General features: G+C 41.7%; 1 protein-coding gene across 8 annotated transcripts in view; it reads left to right on the forward strand.

Moving 5' to 3' along the window:
* Window positions 1-21,410, forward strand: part of NTRK2 (neurotrophic receptor tyrosine kinase 2) — a 358,350-nt gene extending 336,940 nt beyond the window's left edge. For all 8 annotated transcript variants that reach the window (XM_055350885.2, XM_055350887.2, XM_031014287.3 and 5 more), the window contains 2 exons: window positions 14,556-14,714; window positions 15,603-21,410. In XM_055350885.2, the coding sequence (XP_055206860.1) occupies window positions 14,556-14,714; window positions 15,603-15,788 (345 nt within the window). In that variant the 3' untranslated portion in view covers window positions 15,789-21,410. The remainder of the gene's footprint in view (window positions 1-14,555; window positions 14,715-15,602) is intronic.
* Window positions 21,411-26,384: the final 4,974 nt, after the last annotated feature.

The raw sequence follows: 26,384 nt of genomic DNA on the forward strand, positions 1-26,384 counted from the left end.
GAAGCTGTTCCTGGCTCTGGGCTTTTTTGTACCTGCTGACCCCAATACCTGGAATGTAACCTCTTCCCAACGTTTGCATGTCTTGTTCTTTTACTTCATTCAAATCTCTGCTTAGCTATCACCTACTCAGAAAAGCCTTGACTGACCTACCTTTCTATCTAAAATAGAACCACCCCTCTGTTCTTTCCAGTCCCTTACTCTATTATTTTGTCACAGTATTTATCACCACCTGAAATTATTGTGCCTAGTATTTGTTTATTTACATATGACCTTTGTATCCCACTAAAATGAGAGCTCCATGAGGATATGGAGCTTATTCCCATCCATGACCCCTGTGCCTACGACAATGCCTCACACCCAGGAGGTAGCTCAATATATTTTTGCTGAATAAGTGAATGTTATCAAAATAAGCAAATGAATTATCAACTCCATGGTTAAGGAAAAAGAAACCTATACTTTTTGCAATAAGTGTTTAAGAAGTCTAAAAATACTATAATAGCTTTTCTTCTTATCTGTTGTAATGCAAATAGTCCATTGAGAGAGAGGGAGTTTGGCAAGAGGGAAGTTTAGCTTCTCCTGACATGAGTTACTGCACAGCACTCTGGCCCTTACTATAGTGGTAGGGGTGGGAGTGAGCTCCTACAGGAGGCAGTGGCAATGCTGGGGGCTGGTTTGGGGAAGTTAGACCTCTTTTTATTAAGCTCTGCTGGCCCCCTTGGGCTCCCCTGCCATCATGCTAAGCATACATGTGGCCATGCCAAGGCAGCTTCAAGGTGAGCCGCTCCTGCCTCCAAGCCAGACTGCCATCCTGAGGCTCCTCACCCTGGGGAAATTCTGTTGGGGCGACAAGGAGGCTGCTGTAGTTGGATGGCTTCATGCAGTGAAGGTGGGATGGCCAACAGGCTATACTACAGGAGGAGCAAAAGAAAGACACCCCTGGGGACAGGGCACCCAGTACTTCCCTTCTCACTGACTTCTCCCAGCTCCCTCTCACACTGTCCTCTGCTGAGGGGTCACTTTGGCTCATTCATCTGTGCTTTCAGTGGCTTTTCCTGGTAACGTATTCTATATGTTCATTACCCTATGCACAACATATGTCTGTTTTTGTTCCTAATTTACAGTTTCAACAGGACATAGGTGTCCTTCTCTAAAGCAGATCAGCTACTGTCCATTTTGCCTTTCCCTTCTGGATACCCCTCTGGGCTCCAAGGGGTATGTGCCCGCAGCCCCACCAGCACTTACAGGAAGCTGCCTTTTTGGTTTTAGCTGCTGGTTCTCCTCCCATATTTATTTCATACAGTATTGCCCACCTCTGAGACCATTCCCTAGGGCAACCACATACAATCCATTCATTTGACAAGTATTTGTTGAGCATCCCAGCGCTGGACTGTGCTGTCTCCCATGAAGTTGTAATCTAGAGGCTGGGGGAAATAGCAAACATGTAACCTCAGCTTACAGCTGACTGGGGCTGTGAGGGAAAGGGATTTACCATTATGATCTAACAAGGGAACCTGCTTTTGGTGCCTAAGAACATGGTATTTAAGTTAAGTCCTGTTAGACAAGTAGAAGTTAGCCAGGTAAAAATTGAAGAGCAGCACGTTTGAGGGACCTATGCCATCAGAACGAGCTAAAGGAGTTTGGGAAAGAGAGGGAAGATCAAAATGTGGGGGACCCTGCAAGGAAAGGACAGAGAAGCACAAGACCAGCAAAGTTGCTAAGATCAAATGGGGCACCAGCAGCCATTCTGACGACTTTTAATTTTATCCTAAGGGAAATGGGAAGTCACTGAAGAGTTTGCTATTGTATTAACTGTGAATTGGAAAAAGGTCAGAAGGAAAATGGGGAGTGATTGTTGCAGTAGCCCCGGGGACAGGGGGAGGAGGGAATGATGGAACTTGAAGATTTCTCAAAATGGAGGTGGAAAGAAGTAGACAGACTCAAGATGTCTTTGGATGCATAACGTTGGAAAGACATCTTAGAGTATTCCATAAGCCCTTGACTGCATACTTCAGGACTTCTACTAAGTGAGAAAAATGAAGACCCTCTTATGATTAAGCCAGTGTCTCTGTGACATGTAGCAGATGGGGATCCCTAACTGATATGGCCTCTTTATCCCTACATTGGCTAAGCTTGTGATTCACTGTGGCTCATTAATTAATAAGCATAAAGTTCTTAGTTATGCCTAGCATGTGGCAGGCCTGCAGTAAATGGTAGCTAGATGTTAAACATTAGCCACACAGCTACACATAAGCTCAGCCATTGCAGCCTCTGTTGGGGCATTGTGGCTAACACCTTCTTCACAGAAAACTTCAGTGAGGAACTGGGACCTTGAGGCAGGGAACGGGAATGTCTTTGAAGAACCTTCTCTCCTGCTACCTTCTATGAGCTAGTTTTTGCAGTCTTCTTCCATGTGATCCTCTGGACACACTGGCAAATGTTTGGGTGTCTTGTTTTCAACCTGTTAGCAGAAGGGAACTGACAGCATCACTAGATTAAGGAGTGAACCAAACTGTATTAGTGCTGGGACTATCACAAGCCACAGCCATTTGTTCACATTTCCACTATGGCATTGATTCTGTCCTGCATTATGGCCATAGAACAAACTCTGGAGGGCAGGAACTCTATCTAACTCAACTTTGTTTCCCCACAGCGCACACAGCACTAACTATAGGTTGGTGCAAAAGTAGTTGCAGTTTTGCCATTACTTTTCATGGCAAAAACCGCAATTACTTTTGCACCAACCAACAGTCCCTGCCACAATGGGGCATGACTGTATAAACACGAATGTGTTGAAATGGACTGAAATAAAGATATGTGCAAAGAAGCAAGAGTGGTGATTTATCACATGTGGATTGGTTGCTACCACCGAAGTCACACTTTATGTCAACTATCTCACTTGAACCTCATAGGTAAGACATAATAAGTATCATTGTCCCAGATTCTATGAATAAAAAACCTGGGCTTAAAGGGAGGTGATGTCTTGCCCAAAATCACATGGAAAGTCGTTGTAATCACAAGAAGCCTGGGTCTTCACTGTAGTTCACTGTATCATACAACTCCAGGAGGAGGGGGAGAATGTACCTGGACCACAGCGTGAATGGTGCCCTTCAGGGTCGTGCAGTGGAGCAGGACTGTGTCAAATCCTGCGGCAAGGGTTTCACTGTTACTCTAACGCTATCGCCTGAATGTTTCCTTTTCCTTAGGTCCCAGCCATAGGGCTGTTCTCCAAGGGAAACATCACCTCTTCAGAACTTTTAGTCTACTGGGGAAGTTTATATGCTTGATTTAGGCTGATAGGTTTTATCCCTTTTTGGATACAATGAACAGACTCTAAGGCAAGTGATTTATTTACGTTCAGCTAGTTGGCAAGTGGCTGATCTAGAACAGGAAACCACGTCTGTAGACTTCAAAGCTCATTCACTTCTGCTTCCAGGCTTCTCCAACAGGAGTCTGACTGGGTAGCCTTTGGACCCAAGATGGTGTGTCTGGACCATAGACTCATGAAACCACAAAATAAACTTGCTTTTCATAATGCATTAGGAAGTCTAATGCAATCATTGTATCCGATGTTAAAGATGAAATATAAGACTTTAAATAAATTCCAGGCTTGCTATAAACACCTGGGCTAGTGCTCCAGGCACGGTCCCAGTTAATCCCCAGTCCCTCAACTGTTTACTTCTTTCTGCAGTATTGGGATGCTTTGGTGGAAAGGTTTGAGAAGCACAGGGCTACGCTACAGTGACTTCCCTAACACTGAGCTTCCACTTTTCACCACTGTGCAGAGAAAAGCAGTTGGTCAGAAACTGAGTTCCAGTTTCAACATCACAAAGCAGCTGCTGCTTGTAGCATGTGCACTTTTTATGGGTATATTTTATCTGTAAGTATATCTAAAGAGGAATAAGGAAAATGAGCTTTAAAAGTAGGTCATGTCTTCAGCTCAGAGCGTGGCACACAAAGTACATGCTCAGTAAGGGAAAGCTAATTTGTTATATTATTTCTTAACTCTTACAGTCATCATAGTAATCATTATGTCCTTCAAAACCAAGATCACAATTGCTATGTGTTACATATATCAGAGATAGCAGAAAAGAACCATAATGATGCCAGGTTGGCATTTAGAACCATAATGATGCCAGGTTAGCATTTAGAATTCTCTAGAGAAAGTGGTTTTCTGTTGATGTTACACTCACATGAAGGCAGACATCAGTAACCATAGCAGAATGAACTTCCCCAGCTGAGAGGAAAGAAGAACTTACTCATTTTTAACTGATTTTGGTGTATTAAGTCCTCATCTCAGGCTAATGGTGCAATGTAGATTCCAGAAGTCTTCAGTATTAATGAAGAAGCTGGGATTGATGGTGGGACAGCTACTCTCTCTACTTGCTGGACAGGATGCACGCAGGACAGCAATCATCACACAATCACAGATGATATGGAGAGTGCTATTTGGAAGGCAGAGAAGCCTTTGCTTTTCTGGCTCTGTTTACAAATTGCTGCATTTGTCCTTTTCTAAAAGCTACCTGGAAAATCAGCCTGTCTGAGTAACTTACATAGGAAGAGTCTTACATTGGAGTTTTGGTCCTAAACCAGCATAATGCCATCATCATGACACAGATAATGACACACATATTGATCCTATTTTCCTGGTTGCTTTTTCTCAGCACCTTGGTAGTCTCCGTGATTTTCACCATCAAAGGGTGCAATGCCTTTGTCTCAAATGCTAAACATTAGATGGTCTCTTGGGTTCAACACATAATGCTCAGGAGGCCATGAAAAGCTCGGTAACATTGAACATTTTAAAAAGGCAGCTTAAAGAAATGTATAGCTTTGGAATGCACAACTTCCCATTGCTGAGTGATGTGTAAACACAATAACCTCACACCAGGCAGCGTGGTGTATTAGTACTTTCTGAGGGTTTCATTCTTCCATTGATCCACTTGGGAAATTCCCTATAAAGATTAAGAGTTACTGGGGAGCGGGGCTGTCAGCAGGAGGGGAAGAACATGTTGTTACTATCTAATTTTACTTTATTTTTACAATGAAGAGTCATTGTTTCTAGATCCAAATGTAATTCTAAAACCTCTGTGTGATTAAAGCTTAATGCTATACTGAGAGAAGATTTACTTGCTCCCCATTAGAGCCAAATGTAAAATAAGGTGAAATTATAATCGCTTCTAAAACTAGGGGTCTTTGGCTGTTTAAATTGTGTACAGTACACAAGCAGGGTGCCTTCCCTATGTCATGGGGAAAATGAAACCCATGTGGGAGGTAACCTGAAGCAACATGGAGTCCAGGAAGCCATTCTGCCCCTGTATACACCTTATTAGGGAGTGTCAGGGTCTCCTCATTCTCCCTTAGCCAACTCCCAGGGAACCTGCAAAGGGGTGTGTAGGGGAGTGAGGGAAGAGATTGCTCTAAGGTTTGCATTGGAAATGGACCGGGGCTGCTGTAGAACAACAGCAGGTTTGCTAAGCTCTAGAATGAGATAATAATAGGGAAGCCACCAAGAGTTACCCAGGAAGGGAAGGGAGCGGTAGGGTTGGGTCTTCACTTGGGAATATGAAGATCTGATAAAGGGCCACAGATTTGGATTCTGGACCAGAATTGCCCACCTCCTAGTATTCAGAGCTGTTCTTGCTCCCCTGAACTGTGCCAGAATCAGAAGGGAGGGATGAGCAAGGAGAGTGTTATAAACTGAATATTTGTGCCCCTCAAAATATATACATCAAAGCCCTAGCCCTTAGTATGACTCTATTTGGAGATGGAGACTCTGAGGAAATATTAAGGTTGAATGAGGTCATAAGAGTGGGTCCCGGATCTGATAAGATTAGTGTTCTCATGGGAAGAGGCATCTGAGAGCTCTCTCTCGCTCTCTCTTGCTCTCGCTCGCTGTGACTTCCCTCCATGTGAGGGCAAAGCAAGAAAGCAACCACCTACTAGTCAGGAGGAGAACCCTCTCCAGAAAACAAATTGGCTGGAACCTTGACCTTCAACTTCTAGCCTCTAAAACTGTAAGAAAATAAATTTCTGTTGGTCTGTGGAACTTTCCTGTGGCAGCCCAAGCTGACTAAGATAGAGAGCCCTTTCCATCCCTGCAGCTGAGTCCATATCAGACTGAAGCTAAAATGCAGAGTGCTAAGCCTTTGGAGAGATGGTCCTGACCTACACTCTCTACCTCCTAGCTGTGTGCGCTTGGGTCGGTCCCTTGAGATCCCTCATCTTTTTAAGTTGGGATAAAAGAACATGCCTGACCTACCCCACAGGACTAGTGGAGAATCAAATATGTAGAGCATTACTTTATTTTATTTTATTTTATTTTATTTTATTTTATTTTATTTTATTTTATTTTATTTTATTTTTGAGATGGAGTCTCACTCTGTCACCCAGGCTGGAGTGCAGGGGTGCGATCTCGGCTCACTGCAACCTCCACCTCCCAGGTTCAAGCGATTCTCCTGCCTCAGCCTCCCGAGTAGCTGGGACTACAGGTGTGTGCCACTGCGCCCAGCTAATTTTTGTATTTTTAGTAGAGACGGGGTTTCACCCTGTTGGCCAGGATGGTCTCGATCTCTTGACCTTATGACCCTCCTGCCTTTGCCTCCCATAGTGCTGGAATTACAGATGTGAGCCACTGTGCCCAGCTTGTTTATTTATTTTTAAGGAAGGCTATTGAAGTATAATATGCCCATAGTATAATTCACCCTTTTCAGTACACAGTTCTGTGAGTCTTGGCAAACACGGTCACTTAACTGCCACCACGACCACGACATAGAACATTTCCATCACCTTCAGGCTTCCTGTGTGCCTGACTAAAGCAAGTCCTCCCCTCCTCTCAGTTCTATAGTTTTCTTTTTAAAATATCATGTAAAAGGAATCACCTAAGGGTTTTGAGTCTGGCTTCTTCCGAAGAAAGACATTTTCCTAATATCTACTCTTTGCAACAATATTTTGAAGTTGGCACAATCATTAGAGTGAAGAGCTGTGGAAATGTTATGTAAAAGCAAAAAGTGTAGGCAAACCTGAGGTATAATTATTATAATCATTTCTATCATTATTATTATTATTATTTCACAGTAGAAAAAATACAATCAAATTTGAATGGAAATTTTGTGTTGAATTTGCCTTATCTAGAATCCAGGTGTCAGGAGTTAGTCATAATAGCTCTGTGACCTGTCCCTTCAAAACAGATGATAATTTGCCTTATTTTGGGAGAATAGTTATTGAATGATGTAAAAAGTATTTGACAAAATATTGTTAGCATTAAGGTCCAGCACATCTTCTCTTTGACTAATCCAAAAATACTTGGCCTTGAAGTTACTAAGTCATTACCTTATGTTTGTGACCAGATTGAAAGATATTCTAGGCTTCAAATAACAGCAGTTCCAGGAGTGGCAATAATCAATTTCCAGGGCTCAAAAGAGGGAGATGAAGCTGGTTCCAGCACTCCTCCTTACCTGCCCTGAGCTATGTTCATTCAGGAGTGAGAGATGAGGCAGAAAAGCCTGTTTCTACCCACAAAGTATCCCCTGATTGAGTAGCTACGTGCCTAGAAACCCCTTATCACTCTTTGTAATAGGAGAGTTCTCATTTTCCTGGACGTGGTCATTGTCTGGCCACAATGGCTCCAGGTTCTTCTCCAAGGGGAAGATTTTTGTGGACATTGTTTCTTTTTTTCTGAGATGGAGTCTCACTCTGTCGCCCAGGCTGGAGTGCAGTGGCGTGATGTTGGCTCACTGCAACCTCTGCCTCCCGGGTTCAAACGATTCTCCTGCCTCAGCCTCCTGAGTAGCTGGGATTACAGGTGCGTGACACCACCCATGGCTAATTTTTGTATTTTTAGTAGAGATGGGGTTTCACCATGTTGGTCAGGCTGGTCTAACTCCTGACCTCATCATCTGCCCGCCCTGGCCTCCCAAAGTGCTGGGATTACAGACCCTGTTTTTAACCTCCTATTACAGATGCAACATGTAATAAATAAATAAATAAGGTCTAGCTATTCCTTAAAGTTTACAGGTTCATGAATTTTTAAGGAACACATCAGGAAAAACTGCTGAGACAAAGCAATGGAGCGTAGGGTGTGATGAGGAGTTCTAGGAGCCCCTTCAATATTTAATGCAACCAAAAGCCTCTGACAGCTAATCATCTCTTAATGGGGCTTGCCCTTTGGCCTACAAGTTTCTAAGGGACTAGAATGTTTGGCTTCCAAATAAGTTATCACTCACTCACTGAGTAAATACCACAAGCTGAAAGTGGCCTCCCAGGCATCATTGGTCTTTGCTAGGTGAGTTTAGAAGGTCCCAGATTGGCATTACTCACCTCTAAATCACTAGCAGCTTCAAAGCCAGAGAGGCATTTGCTTTGGGTCTGTGGAAAGGCTCCTGTCTACCAATGTGCCTCTCAGAAGCACAGAAGGGAGATGACAGAGGGAGAGTGAGTTTTGGTGGGGTATGATCCTTTGGGGAAGTAAGAGACAAATGAGAAAAGACTAAATGCAACATTTGGGTCTGGACAAGTGAGATTTGAGAGGAGATTCATAGGGAAGTAGGAATGGACAGGGAGGGGCAGTATGGAGACGAATGGATACAGTAGAAGAGAAGGGAAGAAGATGGGGACACAAGGAGGATGATAAATGCATTTTCTAAGAAGCCCAACACAGTGGGGAGAGCTAACCTGTCACCTCCTCTCTCGTCTCCAAGTATACCTGGAAAACGAGTGGTGCATTCCTCGTTAACGTGTGCCAAGGATAGCAAACAACAACAACTCATGGGAAAGAACCTAGCCTGTCAGCATGAAGAGTGGTGGAATAGAGAGCTGTCTTCAATACCATTTGGTCGCCAATTCATATTTACACTTGCTTAGCAAATTCCTTCATTTCCCTAAATTCCAGTCTTCCAATTTCAAAAAATAAATTGTTCGTTAAGCCACAAACAACTGAAATTTTTCACAATTTACAACCTAATGACCAGAGTGTGTACTTTGAATTTATTGAGTAAGAAATAAACTTTGTAGTCAAACCAATTAGATGTGTCCATTCTGATTTAAATATAAAATCATTGATTTCTAATGCAAGATATTTACACCAAGGGCCTTTTAGTATTTTCTTCAGGATTTATTGTCTTGAAATACCTTTCAAACAGATAGATTTAAAGAATGTTCAGGCCTGAGTATTTTAACTAGAACGCGGTTGTTATTTTTCTCTACATATCACTATCAAAATTATGAGGTGTCATAGAAATAAATATTAAGGGCTAAAAGAACAGTTCTTTTCTTGATATATTTTAAAAACCGGATCCATTTTTTTCAGCTCGATTTATTTTAGGCACTATGGAATTTCTTTTTGGCCTTGTGCCTCAGACATTGTTCTGATTAGCTTTGCTGGTTTAACCAAGTTGCCGTGATTAGCCCTGATGGTCATCTGGTTTTTAAAATTATGTTTTCATAGTTTAACTTCCCTCTTTAGTCTCTCTTAATTTTCTCCAGCCTCAGAAGAGATGTGATACTAGTAACTATCTTTAGAAAAATACTCCCTTATGTTATACATAATGAAGTCTTCCTAGACTTAATTCCCAGACATAATAGTTCCAAGTCTGCAACATGGACACTCCCCCTGTCTACTGTACAGGTGGCAAACCGAGACATGGGGTTTCTTATACAACTTAGAGAGCCTTTATACTTCTTGTGAACCACAGTAGATTTGGCTGCATTTTGAGAAGTTATGAATTTCTTATTTGTAGCATCAAATAGATGAGACTGTTTCCATCTGTCTCATCTAAGGCTTGGTTCTATCGAGAGTTTACAGAAATGACTGGAGAATGGACAGGAAGGTAGTGAAGACTGATCTCTTTCAAGGAACACATTGAGAATTCCTCCCCCAAATAGCAGCATTCATGGGGAACCCATTGAAGACATGGTATGCTTACCAACCCCTGCCTCATCCCCCACCAGAAAGAACTGATTCGTCTCCATCCCTCTTGAGGCATGTGATACGTTAGGGAAAGAAAGGAGTTCCTTCTGTATTCCCAGAGCTACACGAAGAGCACTAGAACCATCCCTGAGCTGCAGCAGGAAGGGAGAGTTTTTTCTTGAAGTGGTGGGACTTGAGCTTGCCTTCATAAAGGAGACCTTTGGGAAGTAGGGAGAAAGGGAAGAAGATCAAACTTTCTAAGAGGCATGAGTAACTTGGCCCTGGGTAGGAAGCCACCTAAGCTTGCTGGCTGAACACAGAGTGTGTGTAGAGACTGGAGAAAGCAGAAAAGCAGAGTGATCCATCCTAATGAATACAGGATGTCCAATGGGGAAAGGTTTGGTATGTGGCTTTAGGTAAACTGCTTAAACTGACTGACTTTTAGGGGCATTACTTGCACTATCCAGGCAAGTCCATGTCTGCTCTAGAGCATAACTGTTGGGTTCAAGTGAGATAATTGAATAGAAATTCTTTGTAAATGGTGAAGACTGAGTGTTGATGGATGATTATGGTGGCACTGAGGTGGTGGGTGATTCCGGAACCACGGCGTTTTTGTGCTGGAAGTAACCAAGGGCTGCCCTAACTCTTCACATTTTACCAATAAAGACAGAAGCCAGACCTGAGGGTACCTGCTCAAGCTGGTTAATAGCAGCACAAGAACTAGAACTCCAGTCTCTTGGGTTGAGGAAAATAAAAATTGCAAGTCCAAGTCAACTCTCCAGATAACTGGGTTTCTCATCTTGCACCAGGTCAACCTGGTGAGTTTAGTGAAGACCATGAGACCCCATTCAACTTAATTACTGGAGAGCCCCTGAGGCCCCACAGCATATCAGGCTGAGAGCAGGAATTCTGACTCCCAGTGTCATTCCTGGGATCACATTCCATCTCACAAATATTTAAGCAAGGGCATGAGGGCAAGTTGCCAAGTAGTACGATACAAAACAAATGTCTCATTGTGTTTGTTGCTGCACAGTGTGTTGTTTGTGTGGTCCAAAAACCATCAAGTGACTATAACTAGAATGTGACAGTAATTTGTAACAACAGTGACTTTTTTGGGGGGAGGGTCTACTTTTGTGACATGCTTCAAAATTCTGAGAAAGGGTTGCAAAAGAAATGTTCAGAAATGTACTAAATGGGCTTAGAAAACTTGTGAACCCTGTCTGAACTTTTATTAGATTGTCCCACCACTCACCCATTTGACATCTGAACAAGGAAAGCATTATTTATAACAGCATGTGTGAAATCCCAGAAGGGATTCTTGAAAGAATTAGAGTGAAAAATCTGCCCCAAAGAGACAGCAAGCAGAAAATAAATGATCAGATGAGAAAACATGTAAATCAAAACGTGAATCTTTTGTTCTCTCTCTCTTCTTTAAAGGAAACAGAAGCTTTTTCTTGGCTATTAGCAATTCAGGATAGAGAACCAGTATCAGGTTTTCTATCTTGCATTGCTAATGACCAAAGAAAGTGGGTGCTGCTATCAAAGGAGCCACTTGGTTAAGGCCAAATGAAGAGTTCAGGAGAGTGACATATGATGATTCTTCTTAATGTCTCCAGAATGGCTGCTTCTGGAGTAAGTAAGAGAGTGAAGTTTCCAGAGAAGAAAGCCACACCTCGAAAGCATTAATACTTTAAGACTTAGAAAACACTTTCACAAATGCCTGCTTGAGTAAATACCTCCCAACAACATTAGGAGGTATACATTATTACTTACATATAATTATTAAGCCTTGGCCACAGAGACATTTGGCAACTAGTCCAGGTTACCCAAGTAGGAAACAGGTAAGTGAGCGATTGGAAACCAGCTATTGTCATCCACTGCATTGCAGCTGTGAATGCCCAAGTAGATATGGAAATCCTGAGATCTTGCTAGATTAACACACCTCAAAGTGTATTTTTAGCTGTCTTACCTGAGACATATATAAATGGTTATCTCTCCCACAAACATACATTCAAATAGTTTAATTTACCAAAGTTAAGTTTGTTCTTTCCTGCCAAACTCCTCATATACTTTAACAAGGCTCAGTCCCTGATGGATCTCCTTGAATTGAAGAGGGTTGCAATTTACAGTACATTTGACATATTTGATCTAGGAACTTCTGGGGTTGTTAAAATAACACAACTCAGACAGCATAACAAGAAGACCAGGTCCCAGTCTTTATTTTAAGATTCCTACTTCTCTAAGCCACTTTGACCACTGGGGTTCTATTTTATCTAATGAGAAAGAACAGCAACACCAAAATGCACAGTGGAGCTGGTTGCACCACAGCACTATGCTGAGATGAACAATGATGAAATGAGCTCTTCTTTATAAGGTAGGAAGAAGGTTAAAATGAGAGAGGTAAGGTTAAAAATAAGATGTATAGCAGAAGGGATTATTTTTCCCTTTGATTTCATCTTACCCATTTTTTTTTTTGCATGTTAGGTAAGCAAAACAATGCCATGTTTGTATCTTAAGAGGTCCCCAGAAAATGCTTGCTGTGTGGATGAAAATGGTTTGTTAAAATGTGTAGACCTCTGTCCTATCCGCACCACCCAGGCAAAGTCCCATAATTGCCAGGAGCAATTTCATCATCTGTAGGCTAGAGGTGCCACCAAGAGTCCTGAGTTCTTTATGGTTTGCTCACACAATTAAATGACACCAGACGTGTATAGATGTTTTCTAAACTATATGGTACATTCCAATTATGGCTTCAGAGAATGGCAAGGAGACTAGAGATGCTTTATTCTCGGGGTTAACAATCTTTGAAAATGTGTGTGCCAAAGTGCCCAGCCTTTTCTGGAACATAAACAGAAGGGTCATTTGCCCAGCTCTGCAAGGTGGCAGCAGCATCCCTGCATGGCCCAAAGCAGTCCTCTCCTTGGCGTTGCCATGTGGGCTGCCCAGATCTGGTGGGATCATTCTACCCTCATACCGCAAGTCCTCCCAAGCATCTGGAAACAACAGGTCCTCTGTGTATGTCAGCAGATTCCCTCTCCCAAAGTCCTGGGCACCTGGGGGTCACAGAGTTATAAACAGGGCAGACGTTTGCCAAACCAGAAATGTGCTGAGATAGCTGCACCCATATTTACTACCCACATCCTTTATGGTTGGTCAGTGTCTGTGCCACACTGATTGCAGTTTGAGTATCGACCCTGAGGGTGACTGTTGCCACCACCCTCAGACATCAAGTAAGACCATAAGAGAAGTCTCTGTCCATTGAACACTGATGACCTGTCACTGCTGAAGGAAGAGTGAGGAAATCTAAGGCCAATGGAAGCCAACTTAGCCTTTATGAGCTTTTTGTTTATTAAAAACTGAATAGTAGAGATGGGTCACCTGAGCCAGAAGTTTTTGTCCCTATTTGTCAAATTTGGATGCATCATACAGAGAAGAATGAAATAAAATATCCTCCCCCTTTTGTACTCTTGTGCTTTCTTTGGTGCTAAGAACATCACTGGGAATCACCAAGCATGTTAGACATCTCTGACACTTCAGCCTCTTGGGTTCTGGGGTAGGGGAACATTTTCCAGACACTATTAGTTTATTTTCTTCCTTTAATAAATACTAACTGGATATTGAGATTAGAATTGGGCAGAAACTCTATGCACCATACTCTATAAACTCAGGACCCAGAGTTGTTAGAGAGGTCCAATTTTCTGCTGTAGGATAAGCCCACCTGCTCTCAGCTGTCAGGCATACTGTGTAGCATGGTGGTGCTGGGGGGTTACCAGGATGAAAAGCAGAACCTACCAGCCACAGGACTACTGTGCAGAAATCTGTTCATGGGTTTGAAATCAGGCATCCCTGACAAACCTGGAAATGAGCTTCCTAACTTTCCTCCATGAAGTAGGAAGTCATATACAATTTTACTGTGTCAAAGAAAGTTTTCTTTGCCTGTACTAATGCGATTGCGATCTGATGCCCCAGTCTCAGTGTTTTCATTAAAATGGACATTTAAAAAATGTATTTATCTATTGTGGTAAATAATCTAAGGAGCAGTGCCCTGTAATAGAGGAAAGTCCTGAGCTTAGAATCCAAAGACCTGAGTTTTTGTGTCTGTAAGCAATCTGAATCTTATTGCCTTATTTGTAGAATGAGAATAATAATGCCTGACCTGCCCATCGCTGAGTGATGGTGGAGGGGTTTGAATCAGCATCATGCACACATAAGACCTGAAAGCAGAAGGAGACTCTGGCCTTGCCAAGGAAGTAGAGTCACTGGTTGGTCATTTTGGATGCAGAGTACCTCTTTGTTCTCCTGGTCAAAGTGATCTTGTTAATTAGAAGATTGAGTCATCCTCTTAGCAAAAAGTGTGTGTATGTGTGTGTAGTTTTATTTATCCAAGGTGATCATCTACCTAATCATCATCCCTGCTCCTATCTGGTTTTGAGAGAAAGAATTACAGATAATATTTTTTAAATGATTTTGATCACTCTTTGCCTTCTGTCTCTGTTGCTTGAGACTATGAAGAAGTCATATATCCTTTATGTGTTTATAAACAATTAAAACTATAAAGTGCAAATAAGGAAAGCAAACAGTGTCCCCCAGCAGCTCCCTTCCACACCTGGTTTCGGGGTGACTGATGCCTCCCTGTTGATCCCTTTCTCCCCAGGTCGGTGGCCACACAATGCTGCCCATTCGCTGGATGCCTCCAGAGAGCATCATGTACAGGAAATTCACGACGGAAAGCGACGTCTGGAGCCTGGGGGTCGTGTTGTGGGAGATTTTCACCTATGGCAAACAGCCCTGGTACCAGCTGTCAAACAATGAGGTGTGCAATGGGTCTGGCCAAGACCCTCCAGAGGGCTGAGATCCCAGAGGCATCCATTGGCTGGGGCCTTGTTTTGGGTTGGAAGACCATGTCAGGACACGATCTTATGGGCTTTGTTGGTGGCAGCACTTCCCAAGTAGCCTGCTATGTTTCTAAATTTCATGGTCAAAGTACAATCACTCTGAGAAAGCAAAGCACAGTGCTCACTGCTATGTCCTTGCTCCTCTGGTGATGGGACTGAGGAGTCACTTTATGCAGCTCATCTGATAAATTAATAGCAGACGTAGCATTCCAGAATCCATACAGTCCAGCAAGTTCTTTAGTATTGTTCCAATGAAGTTTCAAGATTCTTTCATTTTTGAATATTTCACCAGAACATTAACTTCTAGTGAAAAACTCAAGCATTTTGTTTTTTCTATTCTTACACTTGCAAATATATGTTTATATTTGAGGCACAGCATCTTGATCAGGCACCGTACATCTTTTTCAGATCCATGTCTATCTTTTTAATCCAGTTCCTTTATCCAATAGCCTGAGAGGTTTCCTGTCAGTCAGTGCCTTAACACCCAGGTGACTCAGGTTCCATCTCAGACCAATAAAAACCACAGCATGTGGGAGCTCCAGTGTGAGGTTTGGGACCATTCCATATAAATTATTTTTCCACCAGTTTTGTGAAATCAGAGTGGCTTGGACAAATGGATATAAGCCAATCAAAATAAACACAATATAAACTAACCTATAATAATTGCTTTCTTCCTTCTGAGAAAACAAAACCAAGCATGGGCTTCTTTTGTAAAAGCCCTCTCTTCTGCTGTTTTTTTGCACTGACATTTCTTCGATGTGCATTGCTTTTCCTCCTGTCTCATCCTATCTTTGATCTCCATCCAGGTGATAGAGTGTATCACTCAGGGCCGAGTCCTGCAGCGACCCCGCACGTGCCCCCAGGAGGTGTATGAGCTGATGCTGGGGTGCTGGCAGCGAGAGCCCCACATGAGGAAGAACATCAAGGGCATCCATACCCTCCTTCAGAACTTGGCCAAGGCATCTCCGGTCTACCTGGACATTCTAGGCTAGGGCCCTTTTCCCCAGACCGATCCTTCCCAACGTACTCCTCAGACGGGCTGAGAGGATGAACATCTTTTAACTGCCGCTGGAGGCCACCAAGCTGCTCTCCTTCACTCTGACAGTATTAACATCAAAGACTCCGAGAAGCTCTCGAGGGAAGCAGTGTGTACTTCTTCATCCGTAGACACAGTATTGACTTCTTTTTGGCATTATCTCTTTCTCTCTTTCCATCTCCCTTGGTTGTTCCTTTTTCTTTTTTTAAATTTTCTTTTTCTTTTTCTTTTTTTTCGTCTTCTCTGCTTCACAATTCTTACCCTTTCTTTTGAATCAATCTGGCTTCCGCATTACTATTAACTCTGCATAGACAAAGGCCTTAACAAACGTAATTTGTTATATCAGCAGACACTCCAGTTTGCCCACCACAACTAACAATGCCTTGTTGTATTCCTGCCTTTGATGTGGATGAAAAAAAGGGAAAACAAATATTTCACTTAAACTTTGTCACTTCTGCTGTACAGATATCGAGAGTTTCTATGGATTCACTTCTATTTATTTATTATTATTACTGTTCTTATTGTTTTTGGATGGCTTAAGCCTGTGTATAAAAAAGAAAACTTGTGTTCAATCTGTGAAGCCTTTATCTATGGGAGATTAAAACCAGAGAGAAAGAAGATTTATTATGAACCGCAATATGGGAGGAACAAAGACAACCACTGGGATCAGCTGGTGTCAGTCCCTACTTAGGAAATGCTCAGCAACTGTTAGCTGGGAAGAATGTATTCGGCACCTTCCCCTGAGGACCTTTCTGAGGAGTAAAAAGACTACTGGCCTCTGTGCCATGGATGATTCTTTTCCCATCACCAGAAATGATAGCGTGCAGTAGAGAGCAAAGATGGCTTCCGTGAGACACAAGATGGCGCATAGTGTGCTCGGACACAGTTTTGTCTTCATAGGTTGTGATGATAGCACTGGTTTGTTTCTCAAGCGCTATCCACAGAACCTTTGTCAACTTCAGTTGAAAAGAGGTGGATTCATGTCCAGAGCTCATTTCAGGGTCAGGTGGGAAAGCCAAGAACTTGGAAAAGATAAGACAAGCTATAAATTCGGAGGCAAGTTTCTTTTACAATGAACTTTTCAGATCTCACTTCCCTCCGACCCCTAACTTCCATGCCCACCCGTCCTTTTAACTGTGCAAGCAAAATTGTGCATGGTCTTCGTCGATTAATACCTTGTGTGCAGACACTACTGCTCCAGACGTCGTTCCCCTGATAGGTAGAGCAGATCCATAAAAAGGTATGACTTATACAATTAGGGGACGCTAATGGAGTTTATTAGCTGAGTATCAATGTCTCTGCGTTGTACAGTGGTGATGGGTTTTAATGAATATGGACCCTGAAGCCTGGAAATCCTCATCCACGTCGAATCCACAGGACTGTGGGAAGGGCAGAATCAATCCCTAAGGGAAAGGAAACCTCACCCTGAGGGCATCACATGCACTCACGTTCAGTGTACACAGGTCAAGTCCCTTGCTCTGGGCTCTAGTTGGGAGAGTGGTTTCATTCCAAGTGTACTCCATTGTCAGTATGCTGTTTTTGTTTCCTTCACTCCATTCAAAAAGTCAAAATACAAAATTTGGCACAGCATGCCAACGGGAGGCTGTGCCCAGACCAAGCACCAGAAGTGTGCTTCTAGGCATAGTCATTGGTTTTGCAAAAAGAGGGCTCAAATTTAAATAGAAATTTACAGCTATTTGAATGGTCAGATATACCAAGAAAGAAAAATATTTCTGTTCCTCAAGAAAACTTGCTACCCTCTGTGAGGGGAATTTTGCTAAACTTGACATCTTTATAACATGAGCCAGATTGAAAGGGAGTGATTTTCATTCATCTTAGGTCATGTTATTTCATATTTGTTTCTGAAGGTGCGATAGCTCTGTTTTAGGTTTTGCTTGCGCCTGTTAATTACTGGAACACCTTATTTTTCATTAAAGGCTTTGAAAGCCAATTCTCAAAAATTCAAAAGTGCAAATTAACAGAGAACAAAAGGAAATCCAGTAGCAACTGCAGTCAAGCGAGGGAGTTGACAAGATAAACCTTACGTCCATTCAAGTTATATGCTGGCCTATGAGAGATGAGAGTTGGGTCGTTTGTTCTCTTTGTTGGTGATTTAAAAAAAACCCTCCAGAATACACATAATAACATAATGAAAGCCATATCTCCATGATATATATGTGCATATATATATACATACATGTGCATGTATGTATCATATTAAGGACCCATGGTACTGTTAAAACACTGTAGAACTCTGTGACGCAGTAAGGAAGGGGCAGATTTGTACAAAAACTTTTCTAGATTCCATCAGCGAAAACCAACACAGGTTTGTCACGCTGCATGTCTGGCCAGCTAATCTCGGGGGAAAAGCTACAAGTTATTTATTTTGTTTTAAGAGAATAAAGTAGATAATAATTTAAGGGATCAAATTCAAGGAGGAATGTGCAATTTTAGAGCAAAGATTTGTTTAAGGCAAATGAGACTTTGGGAGCATCCCATTCCAGTTTTGTCTTTTTTTTCTCTGAAAGAAAAAAGCAAAAAATAAAATAAAATTCCACTTATACCTTCTGACAAGTCCCTAAAGGTCTTGAAATAAAAGGTTCTATGCAAGTGCAAAGTTTTATAGTTATTTTTATTGCTGATTATTACTATTACTATCTCTGTTGTCTTAAGAGTATGTGCTGATTTCAGAGACATCTCAAATTGAAAGAATATCAGATTGCTTTTAAAGTAGCTGAACGAGCCACAGAATATCTGAAATTATTCATTGCTGTTCCTCCACCACCCCCTTTCTCATGGTCTGATTTTTAGAAGAGTAGCATCCTCGTTCTAAAATGTAATGATCACCAAATATGGCCTTCCATCAAATTTGTGAAGACTACAACAGTATAACAGTGACAAACCTAATTCTCTAGCCCAAACCTGGTCTGACAATCATTTCCATTTAGAAGTCATTGAATAGTTTTCCAAACACTTTCCATGTGTGTTAGCAAATTATTCCTATTTTGTGTAGATGAGGACGTTGAGACTCAGAGACACTCAGAGGCACGCTAGAGGTCTCCAGCTTAGCTTCCAGCACCACTGGGACCGAATCCAAGCACTCTCACTCTGAACTTCGTGGTTCTGTCCACTAGAGACTCTAATATGCAAACAAGCAGTTCAGGAAAGAAAGCATGCTAACACATTCATGAAGCAGTATATGAAGTTAGAAGAACGAAAGGAAATACAGGAGATGACAAGCAGCTGAGATATTGTGATATATAATCATGCTCTTAGCTTCAGCTAAATTCAGCTAAATCCTTGTACACTGAACCAATGTCATAATCAGGCTTATTTAGAAAACACTTTGAACTATGCTATAAAAGATTATATCAGAATTCATATTATACATGTGTTCACATCAGCGCTACCTGTGATGTTTTCATGTATTTATATATGTGTTATAAATACTTGATTTATACATATACAAATGCACATACATAGTGTGTTTGTGTGTTTATGTATAAATTTATAGGCACACAATAATAGAGGTAATTATAAGTAGGATGCGGTATGAATAATTTGCTTAAAATATGCTAAATAACCAAAACTGTTTAACGTCATGTTGCTGTTAGTGCTTCCATACTCCACGTGGGTAGGACTACATCACACTTTTCAACTCTGTGCAGTACTGCATGGGTGGAAGACATATTTAAGATAATGTGCTTCCCAAAACAACTGAATAAAAGCCATCCCACTACATTGAGTGCTTTCTCTGGCTCCTTGCAAAGGAAGATACTTTTTGTAATGGTCCAGGAAAGGAACATTGCTTTCTTTTTGTCTTTCAGCACATTTGTATTATGCTCACCTTGTCTCTGTCTCACTGTGACCCTTTTACACTTGAGTTCAGAGTTCAAGCATTCCAAATATAAATTGGAATGTTGGCAGCCCAGTGGCTTGAAGGCCAATGATGAGCAGTCCAAGACCCCACAGCGAGATGAGCAACTCTTAGGAATTCCCACATCCTAGAGTGAATGCACCAACTAACAGTATAGAATGCTGTCCTTTTCAAAGCGTCCTAACAGCAGGATTACCTGGTCAAGTATGGACTTTCTTTGAATCTTTCTTTTCACAAATTGGACTGCCTGTAATACCAATAACATTGTTGTATCTAACTAAATAAATGACTGCATATACACACATACCCTCAATTCTCTTGCTTCCCCATTTTCTTTTTCATCCCCTGTCTCAGGACTTTTATTTTCAATGTTGACCTTTGGTTTGGCCATATATCACTGTTACAGGAAATCTCATGAGAGGAATGGCTAGTGACCCAACTCTCCAAATGTCTAAGTTAGTAGTTACAGCTGATTTTTTATGATGCATAATTGGAATGTGGAGCCTCTGAGGTTGTGATAGCTTGTACATGAATTTCAAATGTCATTCTAAAGAATGAGGGGTGGGAGGGATTTATAGTTAGAAAGGACAGTGCAGGAAGGGGTATTTTCTTGTCGGGGCTGGAATGAATCACTGCTGCTCAAGTCAAAGGTTCTTGAATATCCTTAGTTTTTGCATTTCCCCTCCTTTTCCTTTGACCTTTATTTATTTAATTATGTATTTATTTATTTATATACTTTTGCTCCATTCATCACAAACACAAAGCAAAGCAAAAAAAAATATATATATATATATATATCTGTATATGTGTTGTAGGCAAAACACTGTGAATTCCACAACCACCACCACCAAGCAACTATTTTGCCATCTTAACATACGTCTCAGGAGACGAAATGAGAAAAGATGGGGATGTCATTTTTTAGTCTATGCGTTTGAGGCCAGGTCCATGTTTATTTATTTCTTTAGTCTATGCATTAATGAAAATGATCCTGAGTGGAGGTTAGCTGAACGTTCAATGTACTGGAGCAAGCATCATAAAAGCTGCTAGTAGCCATGTGTTTGAACAGGAAAAATATTACAGAAAATGAAATGTAAAGGCCTATATCTTGCAGCTTGTATATCTTACTATTGCTTAAAAAATGTATAAAGCAGCTGGAAATGTTTTAAATACAAGGTCTTTGAATTAAATGTGGATTTTAAATATGTAATCCCTTGACAAATGACCAAATTATGGTGAACTATTGCTCCCTGCGTTCTTTGATCATTACCTATGACTTACAAATCTGCCTGGAGATGTGGACATTCTGCATTTGCTTCTGTATCTGGAGAGATGTTTGTATATATCCAGGCCGTATACACACACATTTCCATATATCTCTACAGATATATTTCCCCTTCAATCGTGACCTGGTATTTGGAACTCTCCTTTTCATTTGGTTTATCTTCCTTTTAATGTGATGTCTCTGTGCTAATACTTACCAGTTCTTGTTTTGCAATCTGTTTTGAGGTCCATTGCTTTACTAAGACCCACTGCATCTTGGCTGATTTCAAAGTGACACCTGAATACAGTGTTTAAAAAAAAAAAAGTTTTGTTTGTAAATCATGTGACCAGCTTCTCTCAACCTGACATGGAAAGTCTCTTGTACTACAGTGTATTTAATAAAAATGATGTCTTACAATAAATAACATACTCCAAAAGAGAGACTAAAAATGACATGATGATTACTTTTTAAAAATGTATAGAATTTCCACAAGCATGGTGTTCTCTTTATTCTATATGTATATATGTCTGTGTTTGGTTTTGGTTTTGTTTAAAGACAGGTTCTTGTAATGTTGCCCAGGCTGGAGTGCACTGGCTATTCACAAGCATGATCATAGCTCACTGCAGCCTCAAACCCCTGGGCTCAAGCCATCCTCCTGCCTTAGCCTTCTGACTACCTGGGACTATAGGTGCACACCACTGCACCCGGCTATATGTATGTATTTTTAGATAGGACCACTGTAGATGCCTGTAGTGCTCATTAGTTGAAGGTAGTGAGAGTAAGTGGTTAGTCATAGAAATAAGTTTCCTGTCTGATCTATCCATAATTCTGATATTTTCAACTTATACCTTAGATAACTAGAACATCACTGTCAATTGCTTTACTTCCTGCAACAATATAAATGCCCTATCTGTACTGTCCAATATGGTAGCCTCTACCCACATGTGGCTAGTGGACACTTGAAACATGGCCAGTGTGACTAAAGAACTGAATTTGAATTTTTATTTAATTTCAATTAGCTTGTATTTAAATAGCCACATATGGCTAGTGGCTACCATGTTGGACGGCACAGAGCAAGAAGACAGAATCACCAGGGTTTTGAAAAGATTAAACCTTAGAAACATCCCAAGAGATGTGTGTATTGTGGCATCCTAGGGTTGAGGCCGCTTTGAGGATCTGAATGACTCAGGAGTAGAAGTAACTGAATTAAAAATGCCTCACTCTCTTGGCCTCTCTATGCACCAGTGTTTCTGAAATCATAATGGTGGGGGAGGACAAAATTAGGGTGGCTTTTCAGGGGTCCTATGGGCTGTCTCTTCCTTACCATCAGAATGGTCTGCCCACATTCTTGTTCTCAGTATTTCACAGTCCGATTTCCCAGGGTCTGGCCTCTTCTCAACCCTCTGAGAGGCACACCAGCATCTGGGCAACATTCCTGCCATAGGCTTGGCAATAGACGCTCCAAAACTCAGAATCCTCAGAAACATTGCCTCCTGAATACCTCCTCTCAGTGGTGCAGGTATGTTTTTCTTGAGTTAAAAAAAATACGATCAGGTGAAAACTCAGCAGAGACTTGGAAAATGCAATGCCATAAAAGGGGCAAAACGACTTGTGTACATTCCCCTCAAAGAAACTGTGGATCGAAGGAGGAAAGTTTAATGACTAATGCCTTGGCAAGCCACAATCCAGTTTGGACTATTAAAGATCCTGACTTTTACCAGACTACATTTGTATATTCCTGTTATTGGTACAATTATAATGGTATCAATTTAAATTCCAAACCTGAAGCCGTGTCCCAGAGCCCTCTCTTGCTTCCCTGGGTATCCCATCTGGCCTTCCCTCTTCAAATACTCCTTCCATGCATGCATAAGAGTGCCTATTTTCTTGGATGAGAAAAATGCTCCTGAACTATTACTATTAATAACATCATTAGAACAGACATACTTACTTTTAGAATAAACCAACAAAATGAATCCTTCTTCTGTGCCAGGGTGTTATACATGTGTATTAGTATCTTGTGGCTGCTGTAATAAATTACCACAGACTAGGTGGCTTAAGACGACAGAAGTTTAATTTCTTACAGTTCTGGAGGCCAGAAATCTGAAAGTAAGAGGTTGGCAGAGCTGCACTCCCTTGGAAGGCTCTGTGGGAGAATCGTTTCTTTACTTGCCCCAGCCATTGGTGGCTTCAGACGTTCCTTGCTGGTGGTTACATCACTCCAGTCTCTGCCTTCTTGATCAAATTACCTTCTCCTCTTCATGTGTCTTCTTCCCTGGGTGTCTGCTTTTTTTTTTTTCTTTTCTTTCCTTTCCTTTCCTTTCTTTTCTCTTCTTTTCTTTTCTTTCTTTCTTTTCTTTTCCTTTCTTTTTTTTTTTTTGATGGAGTCTCGCTGTATTGCCAGGCTGGAGTGCAGTGGCGTGATCTCGGCTCACTGCAACCTCTGCCTCCCAGGTTCAAGCAATTATCCTGCCTCAGCCTTCTGAGTAGCTGGGACTACAGGTGCACACCACCACGCCCAGCTAATTTTTGTATTTTTAGTAGAGACGGGGTTTCACCATGTTGGCCAGGATGGTCTCGATCTCCTGACCTCATGACCCACCTGCCCAAGCCTCCCAAAGTGCTGGGATTACAGGTGTGATGGGTACCTGTTTTGTAAGGATACATGGGATTGCCTTTAGGGCTCACCCAGAAAATCCAGATAAGTGCCTTCTCTCAAGATCTTTAACTTCATCACAACTTTTGCCATATAAGTTAATATTCACAGGTTCTGGAGATTAGGAGGTGGGTATATCTTTTTTTGGAGGGGACATTACTCATCTCACTACAGAATCTTAACTCATCCAACCCTTACACCTATCCCAGGAGGCAGGTACTATTATTATTCCCAGTTTACAGATGAGAAAACTGAGTCACTAAGAGTTAGGAAAGCTGTCAAAAACTGTCAAAAGAAATTAACCAGTAAAGATAATGCTTAGTATTTGCCAAGGAGTTTCATACATTAACTCATTTAATCCTTAGTCAACTCTATGAAATTGAAGAACGCAGGGGGCTCAGCTCCAGGCAATAGGCATAAAGGCAGGTACCTGACTGGCATAAGGAAGCCTTGAAGTTAGGGTCTGGGCTGGCCATATGACTTAGGTTCAGGGTCTGGGCTCCAGGCCACCGAGAGACTGGTATAAAGCAATTCCGTGGCCCAGTCCTGTAGGAATGAGGTTATCAGCAGGAGCTAAAGCCAAGATTCAAAGTTCAAGGAGACTAGACAGTCTCTAGCAAATTGAACCTGGGATGTGAGGAAGGACTTTCGTCATTAGGGACAGGATGAGAATTTAGCCACTAAGCTTAAGCAAAAAGTCACGCCAGAGCCACCAGCTAGGTATTTTTGGTGCCTTCCTATGGCCCAGTGCTTAGGTTGGTGCAAAAGCAATTCCAGTCTTTGACACAACTTTGGCAAAAACCACAATTGCTTTTTGCACCACTTAATACTAATCCCACCCACTTTCACTCATTAGTCTAGGGGAGGATGAGTCTCCAGGTGAAGGGAGCTGCCTAGCAATGGGGCTCTGGAGCTAGAAAAGGGGTGATGTTAGAACTCAGATTTAGGAACGCCTCTCTTGCAATAAGATCTCTGAAAATTTGGCCATTTGCCAAACGTCAGAGTCTTTGGTAGCCTCCCATGGTTAGAGCTGGATAAGGCCTAAAGGTCCCATGCCCCATCTGCCATCTACAGGTAGTGTTTTACAATAAAAGTAAGGCTCAGACCAAATTCTTCCAAACAAGCAATGATTTATTATCAAGACCACATGTTGGCTATGTAGACCAGAAACTTCCCCTTTCTGTCTTTGGGTGAAGTCACAGCCAAAGGCAGATTCAAAAATGTGCTAATGCCAGGACCAGCCCAGCCTCTATTGAATCAGTTGACAGGGGAGGGATACACAGAGGACCCAGAGAGCTCTGGTCACTGAAAGCGCCACTCCTGGCATTAGAGAGCTGAGCTTGCTACATTCTTCTGCCTCCTTCATGTAGGAATGACAGCATCTGTACAATATTCCTAATTCTCAATCTTCAAAATCAGTCATTTCTGCCAAAAAATAAGGAAAACTCTAATATATTTTATGCTAATTAAGACACTTTCTGATATTGATATAAAAATTTTAAATGCCAGTTAACTACTCAAGTCACTTTTCATGTGGGCTCTGTTTATGTTGATCACCTCTGGGGTATGAGGTGTATTTAATGTGTACATGCACATCACACTATATACAACTGATTTTAAAGTCAGTTGCCACACAGACAATAAAACAATTTCCATAAAGACCCTTTTCTCCTATAGTAGATATGGATTTGTAGCTACCAAACCCAAATGTGCAAAATGTCACTCGCTTCATTTCCTTTAAATCAGGCTATGTCTGATTCTAGCCCATATCCTGCAGGAGCAAAATCAGCCTTAAGCATCACTTGGCGTGCCTCCCTTTCATAAGGTACCCCATGAATCCCAAGACCCATTGATACCTAGGAAATATGAGAAGGGTCTCTAATGTCCTCTCCATCATGATCTAGTGGCTCTGGTGCCACAACTGAGAGCTCTGTGTCTAGGACAGAATGTTCTCAGACACATCACAGCCATTTCCCCAAAGTCTACCTCTTCCCTGTGCAATTTGAGGACTCCACACCAACCAATATCTCTAGGCTTGGGAAAATCTCTGTTACAAATCCTACCTCTACTCTCCACCCTTTCCTTTTCCCTAGCTGAGTCATCTCCTAAATACACGATTAGATCATTGTTCAGCCTTTTTTTTTTTTTTTTTTTTTTTTTGAGATAGAGTCTTGCTCTGTCACCCAGGCTGGAGTGCAGTGGCACGATCTCAGCTCACTGCAACCTCCGCCTCCCAGGTTCAAGTAATTCTCCTGCCTCAGCCTCCAGAGTATCTGGGACTACAGGTGCAGGCCACCATTCTCTGGCTGATTTTTCTATTTTTAGTAGAGATAGCATTTCACCATGCTGGCCAGGCTGGTCTTGAACTCCTGACCTCATGATCTGCCCGCCTCGGTCTCTCAAAGTGCTAGGATTACAGGCATGAGACACTGTGTCTGACCCATTGTTAACTTTTTATATTATTATGACAATGAAAGTGCTATTTGGAGCTGAGGCATACAGTAAACCATGACTATTTTCCTTTTCTGTATTTTGTTTTCTTAGGAGTTAGTAATTGACTTTTGTTTGTTTGCTGTCTTAGTTCTCTAATTATCGTTATTCAAACCCAGGCTCTTAGCTATTTGTCTAAATTTCCTCTCAAAACATTCCAGTGCATCATGTATTTTACCCATTCAATCCACCTGGACAATGTCTCCTGTAGCCTTCTCATCTGATGCAATCTAGACATGTGACCTCCCAACCTGTTGCAGAGCCATCATCT

This window comes from Gorilla gorilla, chromosome 13, assembly GCF_029281585.2.
Source record: "Gorilla gorilla gorilla isolate KB3781 chromosome 13, NHGRI_mGorGor1-v2.1_pri, whole genome shotgun sequence".
Lineage (NCBI taxonomy): Eukaryota > Metazoa > Chordata > Mammalia > Primates > Hominidae > Gorilla > Gorilla gorilla.